This window comes from Dasypus novemcinctus, chromosome 7 (assembly GCF_030445035.2).
Source record: "Dasypus novemcinctus isolate mDasNov1 chromosome 7, mDasNov1.1.hap2, whole genome shotgun sequence".
NCBI classification, from domain to species: Eukaryota; Metazoa; Chordata; class Mammalia; order Cingulata; family Dasypodidae; genus Dasypus; species Dasypus novemcinctus.
Window position 1 is genome coordinate 44,981,576 of NC_080679.1, and position 21,462 is coordinate 45,003,037.

Genomic DNA, 21,462 nt, shown 5'->3' on the forward strand with positions numbered 1-21,462 from the left:
GCTTACCTAGGATGTGGAAGATATATGCTAATTCAAGCCTATTGAGCACTGAATCAAAGAACCATTTGGTCTTTCCTCTGTATAAATGGAACTCAGAGGTCTTGTTCAGGGTTCGGATTTTGGAATGAGAAGCTCCGAGCCCAGCTGGTGTAAAGAAATCATTTTTCCTTCCCCAAAATTTTTTCTGAGTCCTGGCCTTTCTATACACAAATAATTGAACCTCTTGACTTCTACAACATTGCCAAACACTTCTTAGCCTGCCCTCCACTTTCTCTCCCTCTCTTCTTCATGCAGGGCCAGACTTGCTCTGTGGTTAGTTCCCTAAGCCTTTTCTGATTCCCACCTTATTTCCTTTCAAAAAACACAAACATTTCTCCTAATAAAACCTTTACTTTAATCTAGTTTTTGGTGTCTGCTCTTGGTGAACCTGAACTAAAATCCTAACTTCTATCTTGTTTATTGCTATTCAGGGGTCTCTGTCATGAACGAGTAACCTGGAAGTCAGTAGTCATTCTTTTTATGTCCAAAGATCTTGAATCACTTTCAGCAATAAACTCGTGTGTCTGAAAAGTACTTACAGATGCTTTTCGAGTTGTGCATTTCTAAAAAATTTTTATTTTTTGGAAATTCCCCTTACTCAAGGAAAAAAAAAGTACAAACTCCCATTATCGCAAAATTTTGCATATAATTTAATGGGGTCTACAGATGTCTGGAAGGAGGCTGGAGTTCATGCATAGCAGGTTAACAATCCCTTCCTTAGATGACTTTCATTTAGAAAGTTTTTTTAGGATAGCAATTTGAAGGTTATTTTCTCCATTTCATTTCTTCATTTCAAGAGATTTCTTCACTCTTTTTTTTCCTAATGGGCTTGAAGCTAAAGTGTAAATACTGACTCTTAGTTCTAAAAGATGCTTAATTAAGCTCCTTTAATATCCATTGCTTTAATTCTTATTGCTAGTTTCCCCATTGCATACCATCTACTCTGTGCCAAAATAGAGATTTTGTTCTTCTGACAGCCACAACTGTGTATTGTCTATAAAACTAAGCTGTACAACAATCCCCTGAGTGCAACGGCTAAGACCAATAAGGAAAGATGGTCCAATAATGAGCCCTTGATGCTAATGACTATGCTTGTAGGCCTGTGGGCCTGAAATAAGAACTAGGCCTAGAGCTGCAGGGTGCCTAAGAGTTACCTCCTGAGAGCCTCCATGTTGCTCAAATGTGGCCAGTCTTGAAGCCAAACTCAGCATATAAATGCATTGCCTTCCCCCCAGCTTGGGACATGACTGCCAGGAATGCCCCTCCCTGGCACTGAGGGATTACTACCAAGTACCAGCTGATGATGTGGTTGGAGAATGACCTTGAATAAAAGGGTCAACTCAGACCAGCAGAATATCTCAGCCTACATGTAACAACAGGAGTTAAAAATGCTTTTTGACTTTGAATAAAAGGGGGAAATGGAAAGGACAAATAAGTTTATATGGCTATGAGTCTCCAAAAAAGAGCTGAGGGGACATCAGAGGGGTCACCCTTATGCACACCTCAGCAGAGTCCCAGAGGCAGCTAAAGTAGATACAACCCCAGGTATTGGTTCGTCTGAGGGCTACAGAGACCACAGGTTCTATGGTCATGGCAGATGGACTTCAGTGCCATGTCAGTTGGCCCTACTTTGGAGTAAGAGTTCCTGAGTGTGATGGAGTGTGATGGAGTGATCTTTGTTCACAAGCCTCTCCTATCACTTTTACCGGACCTGTAGTTGGCTCTGGGGTTTAGAGTATACTCAGGGGACCTGAATCTCTGGACTGTCCATGTGATAGCCAGGCCCTGAGACTCAAAAGACTTGCAACTCCTACCTTCTGGTTTATTGGACTTATCCCAGCCAGCTAACAGGGAGGTGAAGAAGGTCAACCACTACACCAGGGAGCCAAGAGTGCCTATAACTGCAAGCAGGAGAATTGCATCCATCATCCAAGTGGAATCTAAGTACCCTCTCAATACAGAGGTGGAGTGGACATAACCATCCAGGGTCCAGAGAATGGAGGAATAGAGTATGGATTAGAGTGGACTTACTGCTATTCTGGAACTAATGTGATTAGCATTGAGATGGAGAAAGTGGCCATGGTAGCTGCTGAGGGTGGGGAGTGGGAAGAAGAGATGTGATGTGGGGGCATTTTCAGGACTTGGAGTTGTCCTGGGTGGTACTGCAGGGACAGTTACTGGACATTGTATGTCCTCCCATGGCCCAGTGGGTGGACTGGGGGAGAGTGTAAACTATAATGTGGACCATTGACCATGTGGTGCAGCAGTGCTCAGAGATGTATTTACCAAGTGCAATGAATATCCCATGATGATGGAGGAGGTTGTTGTTATGGGGGGAGGAGTGGGGTGAGAGGGGTGGGGGTTATATGGGGACCTCATATTTTTTGAATGTAACATTAAAAAATAAGTAAATAAAGACAAAGAAATTTAAAAAAAACTAAGCTGTAGTACTTTCTGAAAAAGAAACATAAACCATTCTAGTACATATTACAGGGAATATGTCTCTGTGTGGTTCTAAAAAGATATTTGAAACATCTCTATAAAATGACACATCAGAGCAACACACACATGCGCACACACACTCAGTGCAAAAAGGATACGCTTCTTCCTCAAATATGGTAACAGCATTGTTTCAGGATCGGCATTCTTCTCTATCACCTTCACCAGAGGGGAAAATAAGAGTTATGCAGACAAAGTTAAGAGAGCTAGTGTGATATTCACATTGCTAGTCTTCTGCTATTTTGAGGCAAACGCACATGAATTAATTCTTCTATCTATATTCTCAACTTGGTTTAACATTTATGGAACACCTATTTTTCACAAATCACCGTTCTTAGGTGCGAAGTCTCCACCTTGAGCCCACCCCACTCTGCCACTGTCCTTGGTCTGGATAATCACTGTTCTTCAAGGCAGCCGTTGTTTCTACTAACAGGGACACTGGTGACTCCTGTCCTGCTTCTCTTAGCAATTCTAAAAGTGAGGGAAAAGACATTAGTAGAAAAGAAAGGGGATGGTGGTAGAGAGAAAAACTGCTGGAGTGGAATGGCCTCTGAGAAACTGATACAGCTTTCTTTTCTTTTTTTTTTTTTTAAAGACTTGTATATCATGTGCAAATAACTACTATTTCCAAGAATGAGGCACTCACCAACCATGGTCCCCAAATCAAAGGGCCAAAGGAGAAGATAAAATGTGGATGCCAAATGATGCACAGCTGTGCAAGCAAGGACCTTCCTGAGGTAGCCTAGCAGCACAGCCCTAGGACAGCAGCATCTGAGGGATGGCACGGTGGGAATATCACGATGGTTATGTTTTTCAACTTTATCATGTTTTTTCTTTTTTTAATTAAGAAATTTGCTATTTCTTTTACAGCCATAGAACAAGTGAAAGCACGATTTGCTTCACAATTTCAGAAGTCAAATGCATCTTTCCCCATGTCATGCTTCTTCTGTGGCTGGCTCCTCACCCTCAATTCCAAGTGGCATATGCCAATTAGCAAGGTCTGAGATGTGCCTAGAAGACTCTGCAATCTACTAAGAGAGATGTGATTGTGCATGTGTTGCAATATAAGATAAAATGTGGAGCATCCCCCAAGCACCCCCAACTCAGCTGACCTTCAAATGGAACTCTTTATTTTATTCCACAAACTTACTCCTTCCTTCCTGTCCCCTAACTGGTTTATAGCTAGTCTCACCACCTACTAGATCATCTAAGTTTAAGATCTTGAGCTATTTTCAATCTTTTCTTTCTTTCAGTCTACCATAATCAATGTCATCAAGTTTTGCCATTTACACTTCCAAAATGATTCTCTAAACACTCTTTTCTAACCTTATCAATCTTGCCCGAACAATAGCTAACAGGTCTCTGCCTCCACTCTCAGCACCCCCTTACCACCCTCTACACCACTGCTGCAGTAAGTGCCTTAAAATCCAAGTCTGCTCATCCCATGTGCCTGCCTAAAAATCTGATTGCCAACCTGCCATTCTGGGCATTCCTGAATTACCTGGGGTGCTTCGTAAACTAGAACCCCTAATGAATTCAGGCTCTTGGAGAGGAAACCAGAAATTTTGCATCTTTAAATGAGTGAGTCATAAAAATTAATGTTCAAGAATCCCTGGAGTATGAGAAGAAAGCAAACTCCTTGGCATAGCCTACAAGCCCTCTTTGATAGACTGACTTGATCATCTCAGGCCACTCCACCTATGTATCTTCAACCACAGCCACATGGCAGAGCTGTCAGAACCCAGCAGCACAAGGACATTTCCCTTTCACTGCACTTGTGCTCATGCTTTCTCCTCCCTGTAAGGCCTCCCTCTCTTGTCCACTTGGCAGAATTTTGTTTGTAACTCAAAACCCTGATCCTACGTGGAGGGTCTCTTCCTAAGCTACCCTTCCCCATTCCATTCTCTACTCCAAGTAGCCATGCTTCTCTATGCTTCCACAGCCATTGTTCACACCTCTTTTATAGTACCATAATTATTTACATCATAATTATTTGTCTGTGTATTAGCCTCTCTTGATCCTGAGACAAACCACCTTCTATTGTTCTTCTTTGTGTCAAATGCTAAGCTAAGTGCTGGGAATATATCACAGGACACAATAAATGTAAGTTAATTAAATGAATATACAATTTGCTTTGAGAAAAAGGAGAGAGGGATGAGATTTCACAGACTGGGAATGACATCTGAACAGAAGAAAGAAAAACAGAAAAGTTATCAGTGGCAGAAACTGTTGGTTGTCTATTCCAGCATGTATTCTCCCTTTCTTCCTGCTGCCAGGAATGGGGATGTAATGGCTAGAGCTTCGGCAACCATCTTAGACCATCAGGCAACACATTTAATAGTGGCAGAGGAGAAAAACGGGTGCAGATGACACCATGAAGATTTTATACCAGCCCCATAATGTCAATGCTCAGGTATTGTTATGTAAAAGAAAAAAAAAAACAGCTTGTATCTTTTTTGAACCACTGTTTGGATTTTATTATTTGCAGCTGAAACTAATCCTAGCTAATATATATGAGGACCAATCCAGAAGCCTGGCTTTATTGGAGAGTCAAGATCTGGATACCCTAGATAGTAAAGAATACCATTGTAGGCTTGAAATATATTTATAAATTTGGGAAGGAATAAATAGAAGGAAGCAAGCCTTCCTTGTTTGGATATTTGTTCCAGAAAGGTGCTTCAAAAGGTTAGAGTCTGGCTTAAAGCACCATTGCCTTGAAATGTGTTTACTTTCCATGATTTGGTGATGATATATTTGGAGGAGGGTAGTGGGAACAGCAACTAAATGCGCACCCTGTTGTGGAAGCTCTTGGGGTGAAACAGGGTCAGTATGAAGATGGTGGATAGGGTATAGGGTAGCGAGTTGGGAACAAAATTATTCTCACTGACTCTGGTTTGAGGAGGTGATGCTAATTCTTGGGTCAGGGCCTTGTGTGTACCCGTTACAGTATAGTCCTGACCATTCCAAGGGCAGAGTCTGCACCTCTGCATATCCCTGGGCTACTTTGGAAGATTTCAAGTTTACATTGTACAAGGTTGAGAAGCCATTTTCCCCTGAGCAGGGCTGTGCGGTTCTGTCAGAACTAATGAGAGGCAGAAAGAAGAAAAATAGGGAGGAGGCAAAAGGGGGTGAAAGAAAGGAAGTTAGAGAAGGGAGAGGGGAAGGTATAAAAGGATAAGCCTGGGAGGGAGAAGAAGGGAGAAGAAAGAGATGCGTGTCTTAGGAAAGTGCTAGTAGAGAAGATCCACCCAGAGCAGCCTCATGGCAGAGAAGGAAGCCTGAGAGGAGAGCTGGTGAGGACCCTCCTGCCTGAGCTTCAGGTGGCTTTACAATTCATTTCAATTTTTTATTTTTCCGGCCTATGCTGTGTCCACCTCCACTTTTCTCTGACTCATTACAGTCCTCCTCCTGCAAACCAAGGACCCCAGGAACATTAGCTAGCTAATGGACAGCTCTTTCTAGATACCTCCACTAACACCAAGATCCTTAAGTTTGTTAAGCAAATAACAACCCCGTCAGGTTCTGGCTCATATGGCAGATTATTTTCCAGCCCAGCTACTAACTATTGTCTCCACATATGAAGCACTTGCTTACTGTGTGCCAAGCATCTTGCTCAGCACCCTTCATGGAATTGAATTTTCACCCCAATGCCATGGGAGAAGGTACTACTATTAGCCCTACTTTGCAGAGGGGAAAATGGAGGCTCAGAAATACTATGCAACTTGTCCAGAGCTGCTGAGTGGCAGACCAGAGAACACAGGATTCAAAACTGTGCCTGAGCAACTCCAAAGCACGCGTTCAATTTCTATGCCTCACTGCCTCATGGAATGAGATGCTTCATTCGGTTCCTGTGTTGAGTTAGAGACTGGAGTCTGTGCCATACTTTATGGGTTCTTCCTCCATCAACATGCATGCTAAATGGTCTTCTGTTCTGCTAGGGGCCCTGGTGGAGTGCATAAGATTTCAGAATCTCTTGTAACTAGGTCCTTGGTCAATTGGCACTGGCCTTGTCTCCAATGGCTTTAGTTCCTGCCTGATGACACATTTCAGTGAGCTAAAAGGATTTTGCAGAAGCCAGTAATATCACCTAGAGTCTCCCATCTGACTTTTTTTTTAGGTACCAGGGGCGGGGGCTTGAACCTTGGACTTCGCATGTGGGAAGCCAGCGTGCAACCACCGAGCCACATCGAGCCATATCGGCTTCTGTGAGCTGTTTTTTTGGTTTGTTTTGCTTGTTGTTTGTTTTTTGTTTTCTCAGAAGGCACCAGAAATCAAATTCGGGCCCTCCTATGTGGGAAGCAGGTGCTCCTCTCAATTGACTTCTAAATTTCCTTTTCAAAAGCAAATTTTTATTCCCAGAGGTCGTGTTTTGACCTCAAGACTCCTCTTCCCTGATGATTTCTCCTTCTTACTTTTCTCAACAGCCTCTCATCCCCTGAACCAGAAACTTAATTTAATCCTATTCACGTACTCATCCGACTCTTTGCAGTATTGAAGCACACACCTAGTAGAATTTAGAATGGAGGGGAAGGGAAGAGAATGGGTGATACAATTTCTTTTAATTGGGTAATTGCAAAACTGAGTCAACATCTCTAGAGTGTGCTTGCCAAAAGAGCATAGGACATTTGGCCCATAGCAAAAATAAGACCATAGATAAGAACCTGGTTATCTGTTTTTACAAGATGAGTTTTAAAAATCAATTGAGTGCAAACATTAGCCATTACATTAAAATCCCACTGGGGTTTATTTGTGAACAGGAGAGGGAGGAAGGTAGAGTGGAGGCATTGGACACTAGACACCTGTTACCTTATTTAATCAAAACCCTTACTGTGGCCTACAAATTTCTAGAATACTCCGATCCCTGGGTTATCTCCGGTCACACCCTGTGCTTCAGTCCCACCCACCCCTTTGCTATCCTGTAAGCACCCAGAAAACCTTCTGCCTCAGGACCTTTGCTCCTGCCAATCCCTCTGCCTGGAACATTCTTCTCGCAGATGATTGCAAGGGTGGTTCACCACTTCTGGTCACTATTAAATGTCACCCCTTCAGAATGGCCTTGCCTAAACTTTCATCTCATCTAAAGTAGCAGCTCTTGCCACTCTCCCCTTCACTCTGCCTTAATTTTTTTTTTTTTTAAATCCCACCACTTATCACTACCTGACATCACACATTTATTTACATGCTTGTCTGTTCTGTGCTCTCCGGTATCTCCTGTGCCTGGCACACTGCCTTCTCTATGAGAAGGCCCGCAACAATTAACATTGCATGCACACAATCACTCTCTATAATGTAAGTCTTAGAGGAACTGAGCTGCTGAGAAGTCAGTTTGCTTTAGAACTGGATTTGAATCCTTGATTGTCTAAAAATAAACAGTCTGTGGGCCTTGGAAAAAGAGGAAAAAGGAACATCAGGAAGGTGAGGGCCCAAAGATCCAGGGCCGTCCTGAAAACACATCCTTTACCTGACCCGGGGGTGGTGAGAACGAAGAGGCAAAACAGCTTCCAATTCGGAAAGCCACAGGTGTGCGAATTAGTGCCACAGGCAGCCGGCGCCCCAGGACAGACGCGCCCCTGCTCTCCGCGGCTCACCCGCACCTGGCAGCCACCGCGGGCGCTCACCTTGCGGCCGTTCACGTAGAAGAGCAGCTCCGCCGCCACGTGCGGGGCCGCAGCCATGCCGGGGCCGGGGCCGGGGCCGGGGCGGCGCGGGGCGGACGGCCGGGCTCGCGGAGACCGAGGGATCGCCGGGGACCCGGCGGCGCTTCCCAGGAGTCGCCGGGCGGCGCCGAGCGGGCGAGCGACACGCGGATTGCTGAGACTTGAAAGCCCAGTCAACTGCGATGAAGACCTGACTAAGATCCAACGTTCAGTGAGCTCGTTTCGTTTCCAGGAAGACTCCGCGCCGGGATGTTCGCAGCGGGCTGGACGCCTCCAGAACGCTGACCCCGGTGAAGTCATGTGGCGGGGAACCTTCCTCTCCCCGCGCGTCTGCGCCACGCTCTTGCCTCTGGGGCTGGTCCAATGGCATCTCTTTGGCCGCTTTATATCTTCAGTGGCTTTCCAGTTAGATTTTAAGTTTTTGAGGGTTGGGAAGCGTCTGCACCTCTTCTCCTACTGCGCCGCTGCAGTCCTGTGCTCTTAATGGGTACTGAGAAAACACAGTGCAACTTTGCCGCAAAAGAGCTTAAGAACAATGGATAGTTTTAGAACTTTTATCTTACAGTTTTAGAAATAATAATTCAAGTTTATTTTTAAAATCAAAAGTGACCTTGTAGAGATACTTTTAAAAAGTCATCACTTCACAGTCTATCTGGTAAATATCAACAGAGATGTAAAATAACCTTGGAAAACTTTTTCTTTTAATAAAAATTGGAAAACACTGAAAAGTACAGAAATAAAAATTACCTGTAAGCCCACACCTTAGAATTTATTACTAACTTTTTGGGGGTATCTTTCCATTTTTTAAAATCTGCACTTTAACATCTTTTAAAAATCAAATGGGTTCAAGCTTATTTTTGTAGACTTTTTTCACTTAACATATCTAGAATACTTCCTGTCATTTTATGCAAACACAAAATTTTATTGTGAAAATTTCCAAAATTGGTGCGTAAAAGAGCAGTCAGCGCCCCATCCTTATTGAGTTTTAACAACCATCAACATAATTGCCACTCTTACTTGATGTTTTAAAGCCGATCCCAGAAACATTATTTTACCCCTAATAACTTTAGTATACATCTTTTTAAAAAGACATTTTCTTACTTAGCCACAACACCATTATTACACTTAACAGAATTAAAATAATTTATCCTCAAATTTCAGTGTCTAAAAAATATCTTTTTAGAGTTGTTTTTTGAATTAAAGAGACTCAAATGTATTTTGTAGTTAAGTCTTCGGTCTCTTTTAAGTCTCCTTTAATCTAGAACAGTATCCTTGTGCACTCCCCCTTTTTAATGCTATTGATATGATGGAGAAGGAATGAGGTGTTTTGTGCCATTTAATGAACAACATTTTGAATATGGTGGATTGCTTCCTCTTGGTGTTTTCTTCCATCCTACTTATTTTCTATACTCTGCATAATAGAACTTCAGGCTTGATTAAACTCATTTTCAATTTTTTTTCCAGTGGAGAGGACAAGAATACTTCAGGTATTCCATAGATTTCATGAATTTTATGTTGCATCACATCAGGAGGCATATGTCTGATTGTCTTGTTCTTAGCGATGATAAGATTGATCATTGGGTTCAGTGGGTTCTCTTTATAATGAATTTCTCTATCAACATTTCACCTAATGGTTTTGCCAACCATTTTTGACCATTGCATAAAGCAATTATTTTATTAAGATGTTGCAAAATAGTATTACTCCTTCTGCATTCATTAGTTGTGATTCTTTTTGAATACTTTCCATTATCCAATAGAGCTATTTGACTAGTCACAAATTCAATCCATTCTAGAAATGCAAGATAAAATCTTAACACTTTCCTTTACATTATAAATGTCAGAATATTGAGTTAGTGCCTTGGCAACTTCCAGTGGGATCCAATAAGATTTACATTGTTCCTCTCTTATTGATGCCCTTTGTCCCATCTTAGATCAGTAGGAGCCCCTTCCTTTTGACGTGGTCCATTAATTTATACTTTCCTTGCTTTTTGTCTTCTCTATATCCTCTCCCAGACTTGGAATCAGCCATATCTCCAAGGAGCCCTAGTTCCTTTTAATAGGGAATATTTAAAAACCAGAACCTGGATGCTGGAGGTGCTCATTGCTAATAAGTTGTGTTTCTACACATTTTTGACGACAAAGCTAGAAAATTCACAACTTTTTTTTTTTGGATTTATTTTTTATTTCTCTCCCTGCCCCCCCTCCCCCCCCGCCCCAGTTGTCTGCTCTGTGTCCATTCCCTGTGTGTTCTTCTATGTCTGCTTGTGTCAGTGGCACCTGGAATCTTGTGTCTCGTTCTGTTGCATCATCTTGCTGCGTCAGCTCTCTGGTGTGTGTGGCACCATTCCTGGGCAGGCTGCACTTTTTTCATGCTGGGCGGCCCCCTGTGTGGCACTGCATTCCTTGCACACATCAGCACTGAGCATGGGCCAGGTCCACGCGGGTCAAGGAGGCCCTGGGTTTGAACTGTGGACCTCCCATGTGGTAGGCGGATGCCCTATCCATTCAGCCAAGTCCGCTTCCCCATATCTTTTTAAAGAAAAGCAAAAGCATGTATTCCTAATTAAAATTTAAGATTGCAGAATTTTTAAAAAACCTTCTTGGATCTTATCACTGTTTTTACTCCAATGCCAAAAATCTTGGTTCTAACAAGCTTAACATGATTGCTTTATCCTGTCCATATATTTCAAAATAACCTCACCAATACTATGGCAGGAATAAGACTGCTGAATGAAAGTTTGTAGTTTTTATTTGGAGAGTTTGTTGTTCTTTTTATCCTTAGAGTATATCCCTCAGAAGATGCACACTCAAAGTACTTTTTTCTAAGGTCAGTTATCTCTGTGCTTACATCTCTAACTTGATACAAAGTTATTTTCATTCAAGTTTGTTTTGAAATAAACTGTCCTCTATTGATGGTTATTTAGGCTGATCCTGTTTTTTTCCAATTTCAAACCATACCATAATGAATTTTATTGTATTTTTGCAAGAAAAAAATTGGTATGGATTCCTAATTATAAGATTGTTGAGTCAAATGATAAATCCATATGCCATTTTGCTAGATATTGTAAAAAATCTTCTCTATAATGGTGACATCATTTTTCATTCCCTCTAGCAATGTATAGGAATACCAATTTCCTCCACAGCCTTGCCAACAAAGTATGTTATCAAGCCTATGTTGTTGCCAATCTGACAAGTGAAAAATGGCATATCAGAATAATTTTATTTTGCAGTTTTTAAAAAGTATTAGTGAGGTTAAGCATTTTTGCATATATTAAAGGGCCATTTATATTCCAAATCTTTAAAACATCAGATAATCCCAATGCCATATTCAATGAGGGAAAAAAATTTAATTCCAAATTATTTTTATGAAGTGAATATAAACATTGATACCAAAATTAGTCAGAATGCCCATAAAAAGAGAATTACAGAATTGCAGACCAATCTCACTTAAAAATAGCAATATCTTCCCTCCCTTCTTTCCTTCCTGATTTTCAGTCTTTGTGCTTCCAATCGGCAGAACCTAAAAAGCCAGCTAGCAAAGAAATGAGATTATCAGAGTCCCAGCATCATGCCCAAATGCAATTTATTCCATGGAAACACAAGAATGTTTCAGTATCAACAAATTTGAATGTAATTCATTATATATCTAAGGAGAATAATTAGATATCATCTTTGTGCTGACTATTAAACTAGTGTATAGTTTTCAGCTTCAAATCCATACTGCTCTACTGTGCTTTGTTAAGGCCAGGATTTTGCAAATGACCTTTCTTTCCTCTTTGCCAGGCTCCCTTTTAGTCTCTGCCAATAGAGGGTGCTAGAGGGAAGCCGGAAGTATGGACAAATGCGAAACTGTCTCCTTACAGTTTGTTTTCAGTTCCTGTCAGCATCACCACAGAAATGGTTCACCTAGAGGCAACAATTGATTTCAGTAGCAACACCTGACTCCAGTTTGCAGCTATTCCACACTATCAGAACCAGTTTTGTCATACCAGCACCAACCAGGTGCACACTTTCCCCAGAGTCCTGCAGCCCAGCTCCATGGAAACTTTTAAGTTTCAGTAATTTTTTTCCCTTGGTTCCCTCAGCCCCAAGGTGGTGAATGCTTCTATACTTCAGTGTTCCCTTCTGCCTTTTCAGTTCTTTAGTTAGTACTTGGTTAAAAAATAGAAAATAATTGTGATTTCTATCTCTTGGGGAAGCATAACTAATACAATGCCAAAAGTCACTTGGTAAAATTCAAAATCCATTCTTAAGTTTATTTTTAAAAGTGCTCTATAAAACAAAAATTGATAGATAATTCTCTCCTCGCCCCAAGATGGCTCCCTTGTCTGTCTGCTCATTGTCTGCTTTTTAATTTTTTCTTTAGGAGGCACCAGAAACTGAACCCAGGACATCCCATGTGGGAGGCAGCACTCTACTGCTTAAGCCACATATGCTTCCCAAGATAATTCTTCAGTGTGATTATAAATATACATAATAATTCTGAAAGCCAGCATCTTAATTAATAGGGTAACACCAGAGGTATTTCTGTGAAAATCAGGAATAAGACAAGGATACTCACTATTTTTAACATTTTATTCAAGGTAATAATCATGTAATTAGACAAAAGAAAGCAATGAGAGACATAGTCTTCATATATGGAAACAATAATACATCAGAGAACAGAATCAGAGAAGACTCCATTTATATTAGCAAGAAAGAAGATAAAATATCTAGGCAGAAATTTATCAAGAAATGTGCAAAATCTATATAAGTAAAACTCTGAATCCCTCCCTCCCCCAAAGTCTAATTTAAAGACTATGTTATTGGGGCATAAAAAGACAAATAGAACAAAAAAAAAATTGAGAAATAAATTTAAGTACACATGTAAATATAATATTTTTAAAAGGGTGACATTTCAAACGAAAAGAGACTTTTTCATTTGATTGGGGAGTCAGCTGGAAAAAGGTAAAAATTGCATGCATACCTTACACTATACAAGAGAACAAATCACATATGGATCAGAAATTTAAATGTAAAAAAAAAAACAGGGCAAATGTCTTTATACTGTGGGAGTAGGGAAATTCTTCCTTACCATGACCAAATTCTAACAGCAATAAAAGATTGATAAATTTTATAACATGAAAATGAAAAATAATTTTCATGGCAAAGGAAAAAAGACAGTCTCATAGAAGGGAGAAAAAAATAGAAATAGAACATTAAGAACAAAAACATAATACCAGAGTCAGTCTAGGAGATCCAAAGTCTTAAATTAGGAATTCAGGAACAAAAGCTGTCAGTGTCAAACTCTTACCTGGTCTTCTGAACAGAATGAAAGAAAGAATGTTATATAAAGAGAACCACATAGTATATACTCTAATGTCTTGCTTCTTTCCCTCTGCTTAATGTTTTTGAGAGTTAGCTAGGCATCAGTAGTATTTTTCCAAAATTCCATAGCACTTTTTAAAAGTCAGTAGCCACTTTCTACTTTGTATCAGATCAATATGCTTTTGTATGTTTTCCTCCATCAAACTATGAGTTCCTTTGCAGCCAGGGAAAATTTTGACAATTTTTGGCACAGGAGGCCTCTGCAAAAGAATAGGAAATATGTAGGAAAGTACTATGAAAGATAGGTAGGAAGACAGACCACAAGTTGGGCCACAGGAGGAGATGGGAGGACCGATTCATTTGTTTTTTCATCATTTTGGAGTTTTTAGCATGGAGCCTCTGCTAAGCCTCTTGAAGGTAGTACAAGAAGATGCAGTGCAAGGTATTTGTGCTTTCAATCAAAATTTTCTAAGCACCTACTTGTTCAGATTCTCTGCCACTGTCCTAGGGGAAGTGAATCCAACATGATGTCAGCCCTTAAAGACTTTAAAGGTTAAAGGGTATGATAGACAAATCAAGCAATCATGCAGTATCCAATTTTAAAAATCCAATATTAGAAGTATGTACAAGGAACTTGTACCACAGAAGGAGTAGTAAACAGAATATTTGGGGCAAGGGAGAGAAATTGGAAAGAGCTCCCAGGTGAAGAAATTCCTGAGCTGGTTCAAAAACTATTTTTGAAAGCAGTAGAAAGAAGGATGGGAGGAAACTGACCGGGGCAGAAGTGACTTTTAAAACAAGATAGCTTGGCATACAAGAGGATAACCAATGCAGAAGTATTTATTAATATATTTTATTTGGTTAAAAGGTTAATCGGTATTCTTTGGTGAAACCCTGTAAGATAGAAAGAAGCATAAATGAACAGAAAGTTATATAATGACCAAAATGATTTTAACAGATTACTACAAAGTAGCTAACACTCTACCTACCGAAATACAAGAATGGACAAATCAACAGTCCCTTAAAAGGAAAAATAAATAAAGAAAAAGCTTTTCAAACATTTCGTCTTCTTGCTCCTAGGTATATCTGTTTTGACTCTTTAGGCTTTGAGGAATTCAGAAAATTGGCATTCACCTCATCTTCTCATCTTGCTGCAAAGTAGGAGAAAAGTAAGATTAACAACAACAAACCTAAACTAATGCTTACGCTATTTAGTATGGAGAAGAAAATTGTGTCACATCAGTAAAAAAGCAGTTTCCTAATATAGTAAGTCTTGGCATATATTAACAGTGGGAATTATAAATAAAGGTTATAAGAAAAATTAATCAACATAGATTTTATACATTTTTCCTATATTTCTTTAATTAACTTTATAATACATGCAATAAGAAAATGTATAATTTTAAACCATTAAAATGTTTGTGTACATATCACCCAGGTTAATAAATAAAATATACACACCTCAGAAGTCTCTTGTGTGGTAGCCCTTTCTGATCACATCCCTTTCCTCCCCAAGTAACCACCATTTTGAATTGCCCCCGTTTTTCTTCAGTTTTACCACCTGTGTATATTACGCCTAAAAAGTATATTAGTTAGTTTTGTCTACATTTGACTTTTGATATTGAAGGAATCATACTGTAGGCACTTTTCTTTTTTTTTAAAGATTTATTTTATTTATTCTCCCCTGCCCCCATTTGTGCTCGCTGTGTGCTCTGTGTCCATTCACTCTGTGTTCTGTGTCTGCTTGTCTTCTCTTTAGAGGGCACTGGGAACTGAACCTGGGACTTCCTATGTGGGAGAGAGGCACTCAATCACTTGAGCCACCTCTGCTCCCTGATTTGTTGTGTCTCTCGTTGTGTTTCCTTTGTGTCTCCTTGTTGTGTCATCTTGTTGTGCCAGCTCACTGTCTTGCTCGCCTTCTCTAGGAGGCACTGAGAACCGAACCCAGGAACTCCTATATGGTAGGTGGGAGCTCATCACTTGAGCCACATCTGCTTCCCAGGCACTTTTCTTTGACTTGATTTTTTTACTCAACATCTTTTTAAAAATTTTATTATTTTTAGGAGGTACTGGGAATTGAACCCAGGACCTCATATATGGGAAGCAGGTGCCCAAACACTGAGCTACATCCTTTCCCCAATGAGAACTAGTTTATACATTTATTTGCTTTGTTTTTAGAAGGTACACAGGAAGCAGGCACTCAACCACTTGAGCTACATCTGCTCCCAACATCTTTACTTATTTTCAAGGCTCTCTTTTATTTAACACGCTATTTAATATTGTGAGCCTGATTCTGCATCATTTCCTGCTGGTGCCTTATTCCTTGGTTTGTAAATTAGTGTTTTTCTTTACTGTGAGCTAGCTATTCATTTATCTGTGGAAAATGTGTTGACTGGCAGATGAAATGAATGGCTCCTCTAGAGAATATTTGCATTTGCTCGTGTCAGACACCAGGGGGTACTACAAATCATGGACTACTTAAATTAATTCAGCCTGAAGTTTTTTGTACCTTGCAAATAGTGTGAATTCCAGCTGCATGGGGGCTGGATTATTGCAATGAATTTTCAGAGAATAATTTTTCTTCTCCATTCTGTACCAAGGTTCTTTCCTGAGGCTGAAAAGGGTGGTGGGGAGGTTATTTTTAGTTTGCTTGTCTACTGAATAGCCCAACTTTATTGGGGGAGCTCAACTCCTTCTTTTCCAGTTTTGCCCACCCCTAGGAATTGTCTTCTATAAAGACTGTAAATCAAATTCTCAGGTTCACGTACTTAGGCAAACACCCTCAGAGAAAAAGCTAATTTCAGGCTCTTGCCTCTCTGGGTTCCTCCTCTCATTCAGTCCCTGATTTGAGGTTTTCCTAATTTCCAACTAGCTAATGGATGCATTCAAGTTTTTTGGCTGTTGTGTTTTAAAATATTTTACCCACTAATTTTAGTTAATTTCAGTAAAAGAGTCAATCCATATCATGTTGCAGGAGTGGAATTATATTTTTCTTTACATTATATAATTACATATATGTGTGTATATATATCCTTTAGTTGAAATACATGCACATAGTCCCAAATTAAAAAGGTATAAAAGGTTAGATGAATAATAGGTCTCTCTCCCTCTTATGTATGCCTTTCCAGAGCAAAAATTATGATACCACTGTCTTGGGTATTAGATAGAATTTAAATAATCCTTTTAAAATAACTACCTATTTTAACCTAAAAGATTGTAAAATGCTGAAATGAAATATTGTTTTATTTCAGTTTAGATCTATTGTACCTGCCTATTATTTGTTAAATGGCTTAACTGGTACATTTTAAAAGAGAAAATCATACTATACATTAGTAATAAATACTAAGAGTGATGACAAGCCAGTTGCCATTTTTTCCTTCTTTCTTTTTCGGATTAGGAATACATGTAGCATGTATATCACAGCTCCTGAAAACCCTATGACAGTAGACACTGGTTGAAGATTGAAGCTGCTTGCTATTATGGAGTGATCATAATAGGTATTGAGGAAAGGAGTTATCAGGCAGTTATATAAATATATTTTTAAAGTCCTTTACCTCTTAAGGTCCAAAACATTGAACATGACCAAGGAGGACATTTTTAATAGTAAAAGCCACAATCCACAAAGAATATATAATTACGAATATTCAGACATCAAATAGCAGAGCAACCACCTTTATGAAGCAAAAACTTCAAAATTAGGAAATGCATGGAGATAAAAATAGAAATACTGTAATAATAGATTTTAATACACCTCTCTCAGTATAAGTCAAATCAAGTGGGCCAAAAACTTAGGAGATAGAAGATCAAACAACATAAACAATAGGGTAAATTGTATGGATATATATTGAACTCTACACTCTGATAACAGAGATTACACATTTTTCTCAAGTGCTCATAGCAGTTACAAAAGCTGTTCATATATTAGGTCACAAAGAAAATATAAGTAACTTCCATAAAGTAGAAGTATTGTAAAAAATCATCTCATACTGCAATAAACTAGAATTTTTAAACCAAAACCAAAAAACAAATACTGATCCATCTGAAAATTTAAAATCCTCATATTAAACAACTCCTAAATAAAACAGAAAATTTAAAAACAGTAATAATGTGATGCTGGGAGAACTGGGTATCCATAACCAAAAGAATGAAAGAGGACCCCTATCTCACTCCCTATACAAGAATCATCTCAAAATGGATCAAAGACCTAAATATAAAAGCCAGGGACATAAAACTACTAGAAAATATAGGGAAACATCTTCAAGACCTTGTGGTAGAGGAAGTGGACTTGGCCCAATGGATAGGGTGTCCGCCTACCACATGGGAGGTCCGCGGTTCAAACCCTGGGCCTCCTTGACCCATGTGGAGCTGGCCCATGCACACTGCTGATGCGCGTAAGGAGTGCCCTGCCACGCAGGGTGTCCCCAGCGTAGGGGAGCCCCACGCGCAAGGAGTGCACCCTGTAAGGAGATCCACCCAGCGCGAAAGAAAGTGCAACCTGCTGAAGAATGGTGCCGCACACACGGAGAGCTGACACAATATGACGCAACAAAAAGAAACACAGATTCCCGGTGCCGCTGATAAGGATAGAAGTGGTTCACAGAAAAACACACAGCAAATGGACATAGAGAGCAGACAACTGGGGGGTGGGGTGGGGGGAAGGGGAGAGATATAAATAAAAAAATCTTAAAAAAAAAAAAAAGACCTTGTGGTAGGTGTTGGTTTCTTGGACCTTACAACTAAAGCACATGCAACGAAAGAAAAAATAGATAAATAGGACCTCCTCAAAATTAAACACTTTTATACCTCAAAGGACTTTGTCAAAAGGATAAAAAAAGGCAGCCAACTCAATGGGAGAAAATATTTGGAAATCACATATCCAATAAGGGTTTAATATCCAGGGTATATAAAGAAATGTTAAAGACAAACAACCCAATTAAAAAATGGGCAAAAGACTTGAATAGACATTTGTCTAAAGAAGAAATACAAATGGCAAAAAAAACCCACATGAAAATATATTCAATATCACTAATTAGAGAAATGCAAATCAAAACTGCAATGAGATATTTCACACCTATCAGAATGGCCACTATTAAAAAGACAGAGAACTACAAGTGTTGGAGAGGATGTGGAGAGATAAAAACACTTATTCATTGTTGGTGGGAATGTAGAATGGCACAGCCACTGTGGAGGACTGTTTGGCAATTCCTAAAGAAGCTTACGTGACCCTACAATATCACTACTATGTATATACCCAGAAGAACTGAGAACAGTGACACAAACAGATATCTGCACACCAAAGTTCAAAGTTGCATTAATCACGATTGCTAAAAGTTGTAAAAACCCAGGTACCCATCAACCAATAAATATATAAACAAACTGTGGTGTATTCACACGATGGAATATATGCAGCTATAAGAAGAAATGAAGTCATAAAGCACATGACAACATGGATGAACATGGAGACATTATGTTGAGTGAAGAAAGCCAGACACAAAAGGACAAATACTGTATGACTGCATTACTAAGAACCAAATATATTTTGTAACATATTATATGATAAAAAATTTTTTATATGTATATAGTACAATAAATGTTTTTATTCAATTGTTTTTTTATTAATTATTGTTTATATTTTCAATTATTAAATGTACAAAATAAAGTTAAAAAATAGTAAAATGAAAATGGTACACAGTATCTATGAGATGCATTTAAAGCACTCAGTAGAAGTAAATTCATTGTATTAAATACTTTTATCAATATAAGTAAAAGAATTAAAAAATGATAATTCTGAACTACAAAAACTAGAAAAAAGAACTAAGTAAATCAAAAGAAAATACAAGGAAGGAAATAATAAAATAAAGCAGAAACCAATGAGCTAGAGAACAGAAAATGTAGATAGAATTAATCACAATCCTGATAGTTTAAAGAAAAGTTAAGGAAAAAAAACCAACAGGGGGGGTGGGGTGGGGGGACACAAATATTTTTAAAAAGTGACAAAGGAGAAATAATCACTGAAAGAAAAGATATTTATAAATCCAAAAGAGATACTTCCACAGATTTCTATACAAATAAATTTGAAAACATAGATGAAATTGATAATTTCATTTGAAATACAAATTACCAAAACTGATCCCATTACAGTGAGAAAATGTAAACAAACCAATTTCATAAAAGAAATAGACAAAGTTATTAAGGAGCTACTCCACATAAAAATCACACCAGGTCCAGATGGTTTCAGAGGGGAATTCTATGAAATCTTCAAAGACCAGATAGTCCCAATGCCCTAGAATTTATTTCAGAGCATTATAAAGGAAGGAAATCTTCTTAATTATTTTTATGAAGCAACATAATATTAATATCTAAGCCAGATTAAGACAAGTTTAAAGAAAGAAAACTATTGACCCAAATCCTGAATATTGATAGAAAATTGTAAACAAAATATTTTAGCAAGCAAAATCCAACAACACATTGTGAAAAACAAACCATGACCAAATGGGAGTTACTGCAGGAATTCAAGGTTGGTTCAATATTAGAAAACCCATTACTATAAAACATGTTAAGAAATCTAAGGATATAAAACATATGGTTATCTTCATAGATGCTAAAAAAACCTTTAAAAAAACCTCAAACTCATTCATTATTAAAAATATTCAAGAATATAGGAATTAAGAGCCACTTTTTTAACATGACAAAGTATTTGTATACACCTTAATCCTAAAGTCAGTATCAGTATCTCGCTTAAGAGGATGGCATTTCTGCTAAGATCAGGAACAAGGAAAGGATGGCCACTATTTCTGCCACTACTCAAATTGTACTTGAGTCATTAGCCAATGCAATTAGACAGGAGAAATCAATTAGAGGTATAAGAATAGGTAAAAAAATAAAACTGTCTTAATTTTCAGATGATATCATCATATACGGAAAACTCCAGAGAATCAATGAGGTTGAGAATAAAAGAATTCAGTTAATTAGCAAAATGTAAAATTAAGAAAAATTTTACGGTTTTCATATTACACAAACAATAAACAAAAGAATGTTTTATATGTCCAATTTACATGTCAATTTATAATAGCAATAAAGAAAACTACTCACGAATAATTTCATTTAAGAAGAAATGTGCAAAATGTATGTGAGGAAAAATTTTAAACATTTCTAAAAGACACAAAAGACTTGAACAAATCGAAAGACATCCCTTGTCCTTAGACAATTTAACATTATAACCATGTTAGTTTCCTTTAAGTTAATGTATAAATTCAATGTTATTACAATTGGGATGCAGATGTGGCTCAAGTGATTGAGTTCCTGCCTACTACAATAGAAGATCCCAGGTTTGGTTCCCAGTGCCTCCTAAAGAAAATGAGCAAGACAGCAAGCTGATGTGATGGACAGACGTAGCAAGCTGATGCAACAAGAGACACAAGGCAAAACATAATGAGAGATATAACAAAGCAGGTAGTAGAGGTGGCTCAAGCCATTGGATGCCTCCCTTCCACACTGGAGGTCCCGTGTTTGGTTCCCAGTGCCTCCTAAAAAGAAGACCAGCATACAACAAACAGACAGCAAATGCAAACAACAAGGGACGGGCAGGTGTGAGAAATAAATAAATCTTAAAAAAAAATACCAACAAGTTCTTTAAAAAAGCAAAAAGTACCAATGGTTTTCAAGTCAGGGTGATTTTGCCCCAACTCCTACCCCATGATGACACTGTACAATATATGGAGGCATCTTTGGTTGTTACAACAGGAGGGTGCTATTGACGCTATGAGGTGAGGCCAGGGATACTGCTAAACATCTTACAATGCACAGAACAGTTCCTGCAACAAATTTTCAAGCCTGCAGTGTCAATAGGGCTTAGGCTGAGAAAACAGAGTTAGAGAGGTCAATACAAAAGTTCATATGGAAAAATAAACATCAAGAATAGCCAAGAAAATAATGAAAAAGAAAAACCACGAGGGAGACT

General features: G+C 38.8%; 2 protein-coding genes across 6 annotated transcripts in view; both read right to left on the reverse strand.

Moving 5' to 3' along the window:
* The window catches only part of LOC101444097 (aldehyde oxidase), a 91,403-nt gene extending 82,856 nt beyond the window's left edge, over nucleotides 1–8,547 (reverse strand). Inside the window, exons 1-2 of one of the 2 annotated variants that reach the window (XM_058300403.2) lie at nucleotides 8,157–8,546; nucleotides 2,640–2,697 (exon numbers count right to left, since the gene is read on the reverse strand). In XM_058300403.2, the coding sequence (XP_058156386.1) occupies nucleotides 2,640–2,697; nucleotides 8,157–8,495 (397 nt within the window). In that variant the 5' untranslated portion in view covers nucleotides 8,496–8,546. Of the gene's footprint in view, nucleotides 1–2,639; nucleotides 2,698–8,156 lie in introns of both variants that reach the window. The other variant, XM_058300404.2, reaches the window with a different exon arrangement.
* A 4,205-nt stretch (nucleotides 8,548–12,752) lies between these two features.
* Nucleotides 12,753–21,462, reverse strand: part of SGO2 (shugoshin 2) — a 45,961-nt gene continuing 37,251 nt past the window's right edge. For all 4 annotated transcript variants that reach the window (XM_004458938.4, XM_023588907.2, XM_058300405.1 and 1 more), the window contains exon 9: nucleotides 12,753–14,653. In XM_004458938.4, coding sequence (XP_004458995.3) covers nucleotides 14,638–14,653 — 16 coding nt within the window. In that variant the 3' untranslated portion in view covers nucleotides 12,753–14,637. The remainder of the gene's footprint in view (nucleotides 14,654–21,462) is intronic.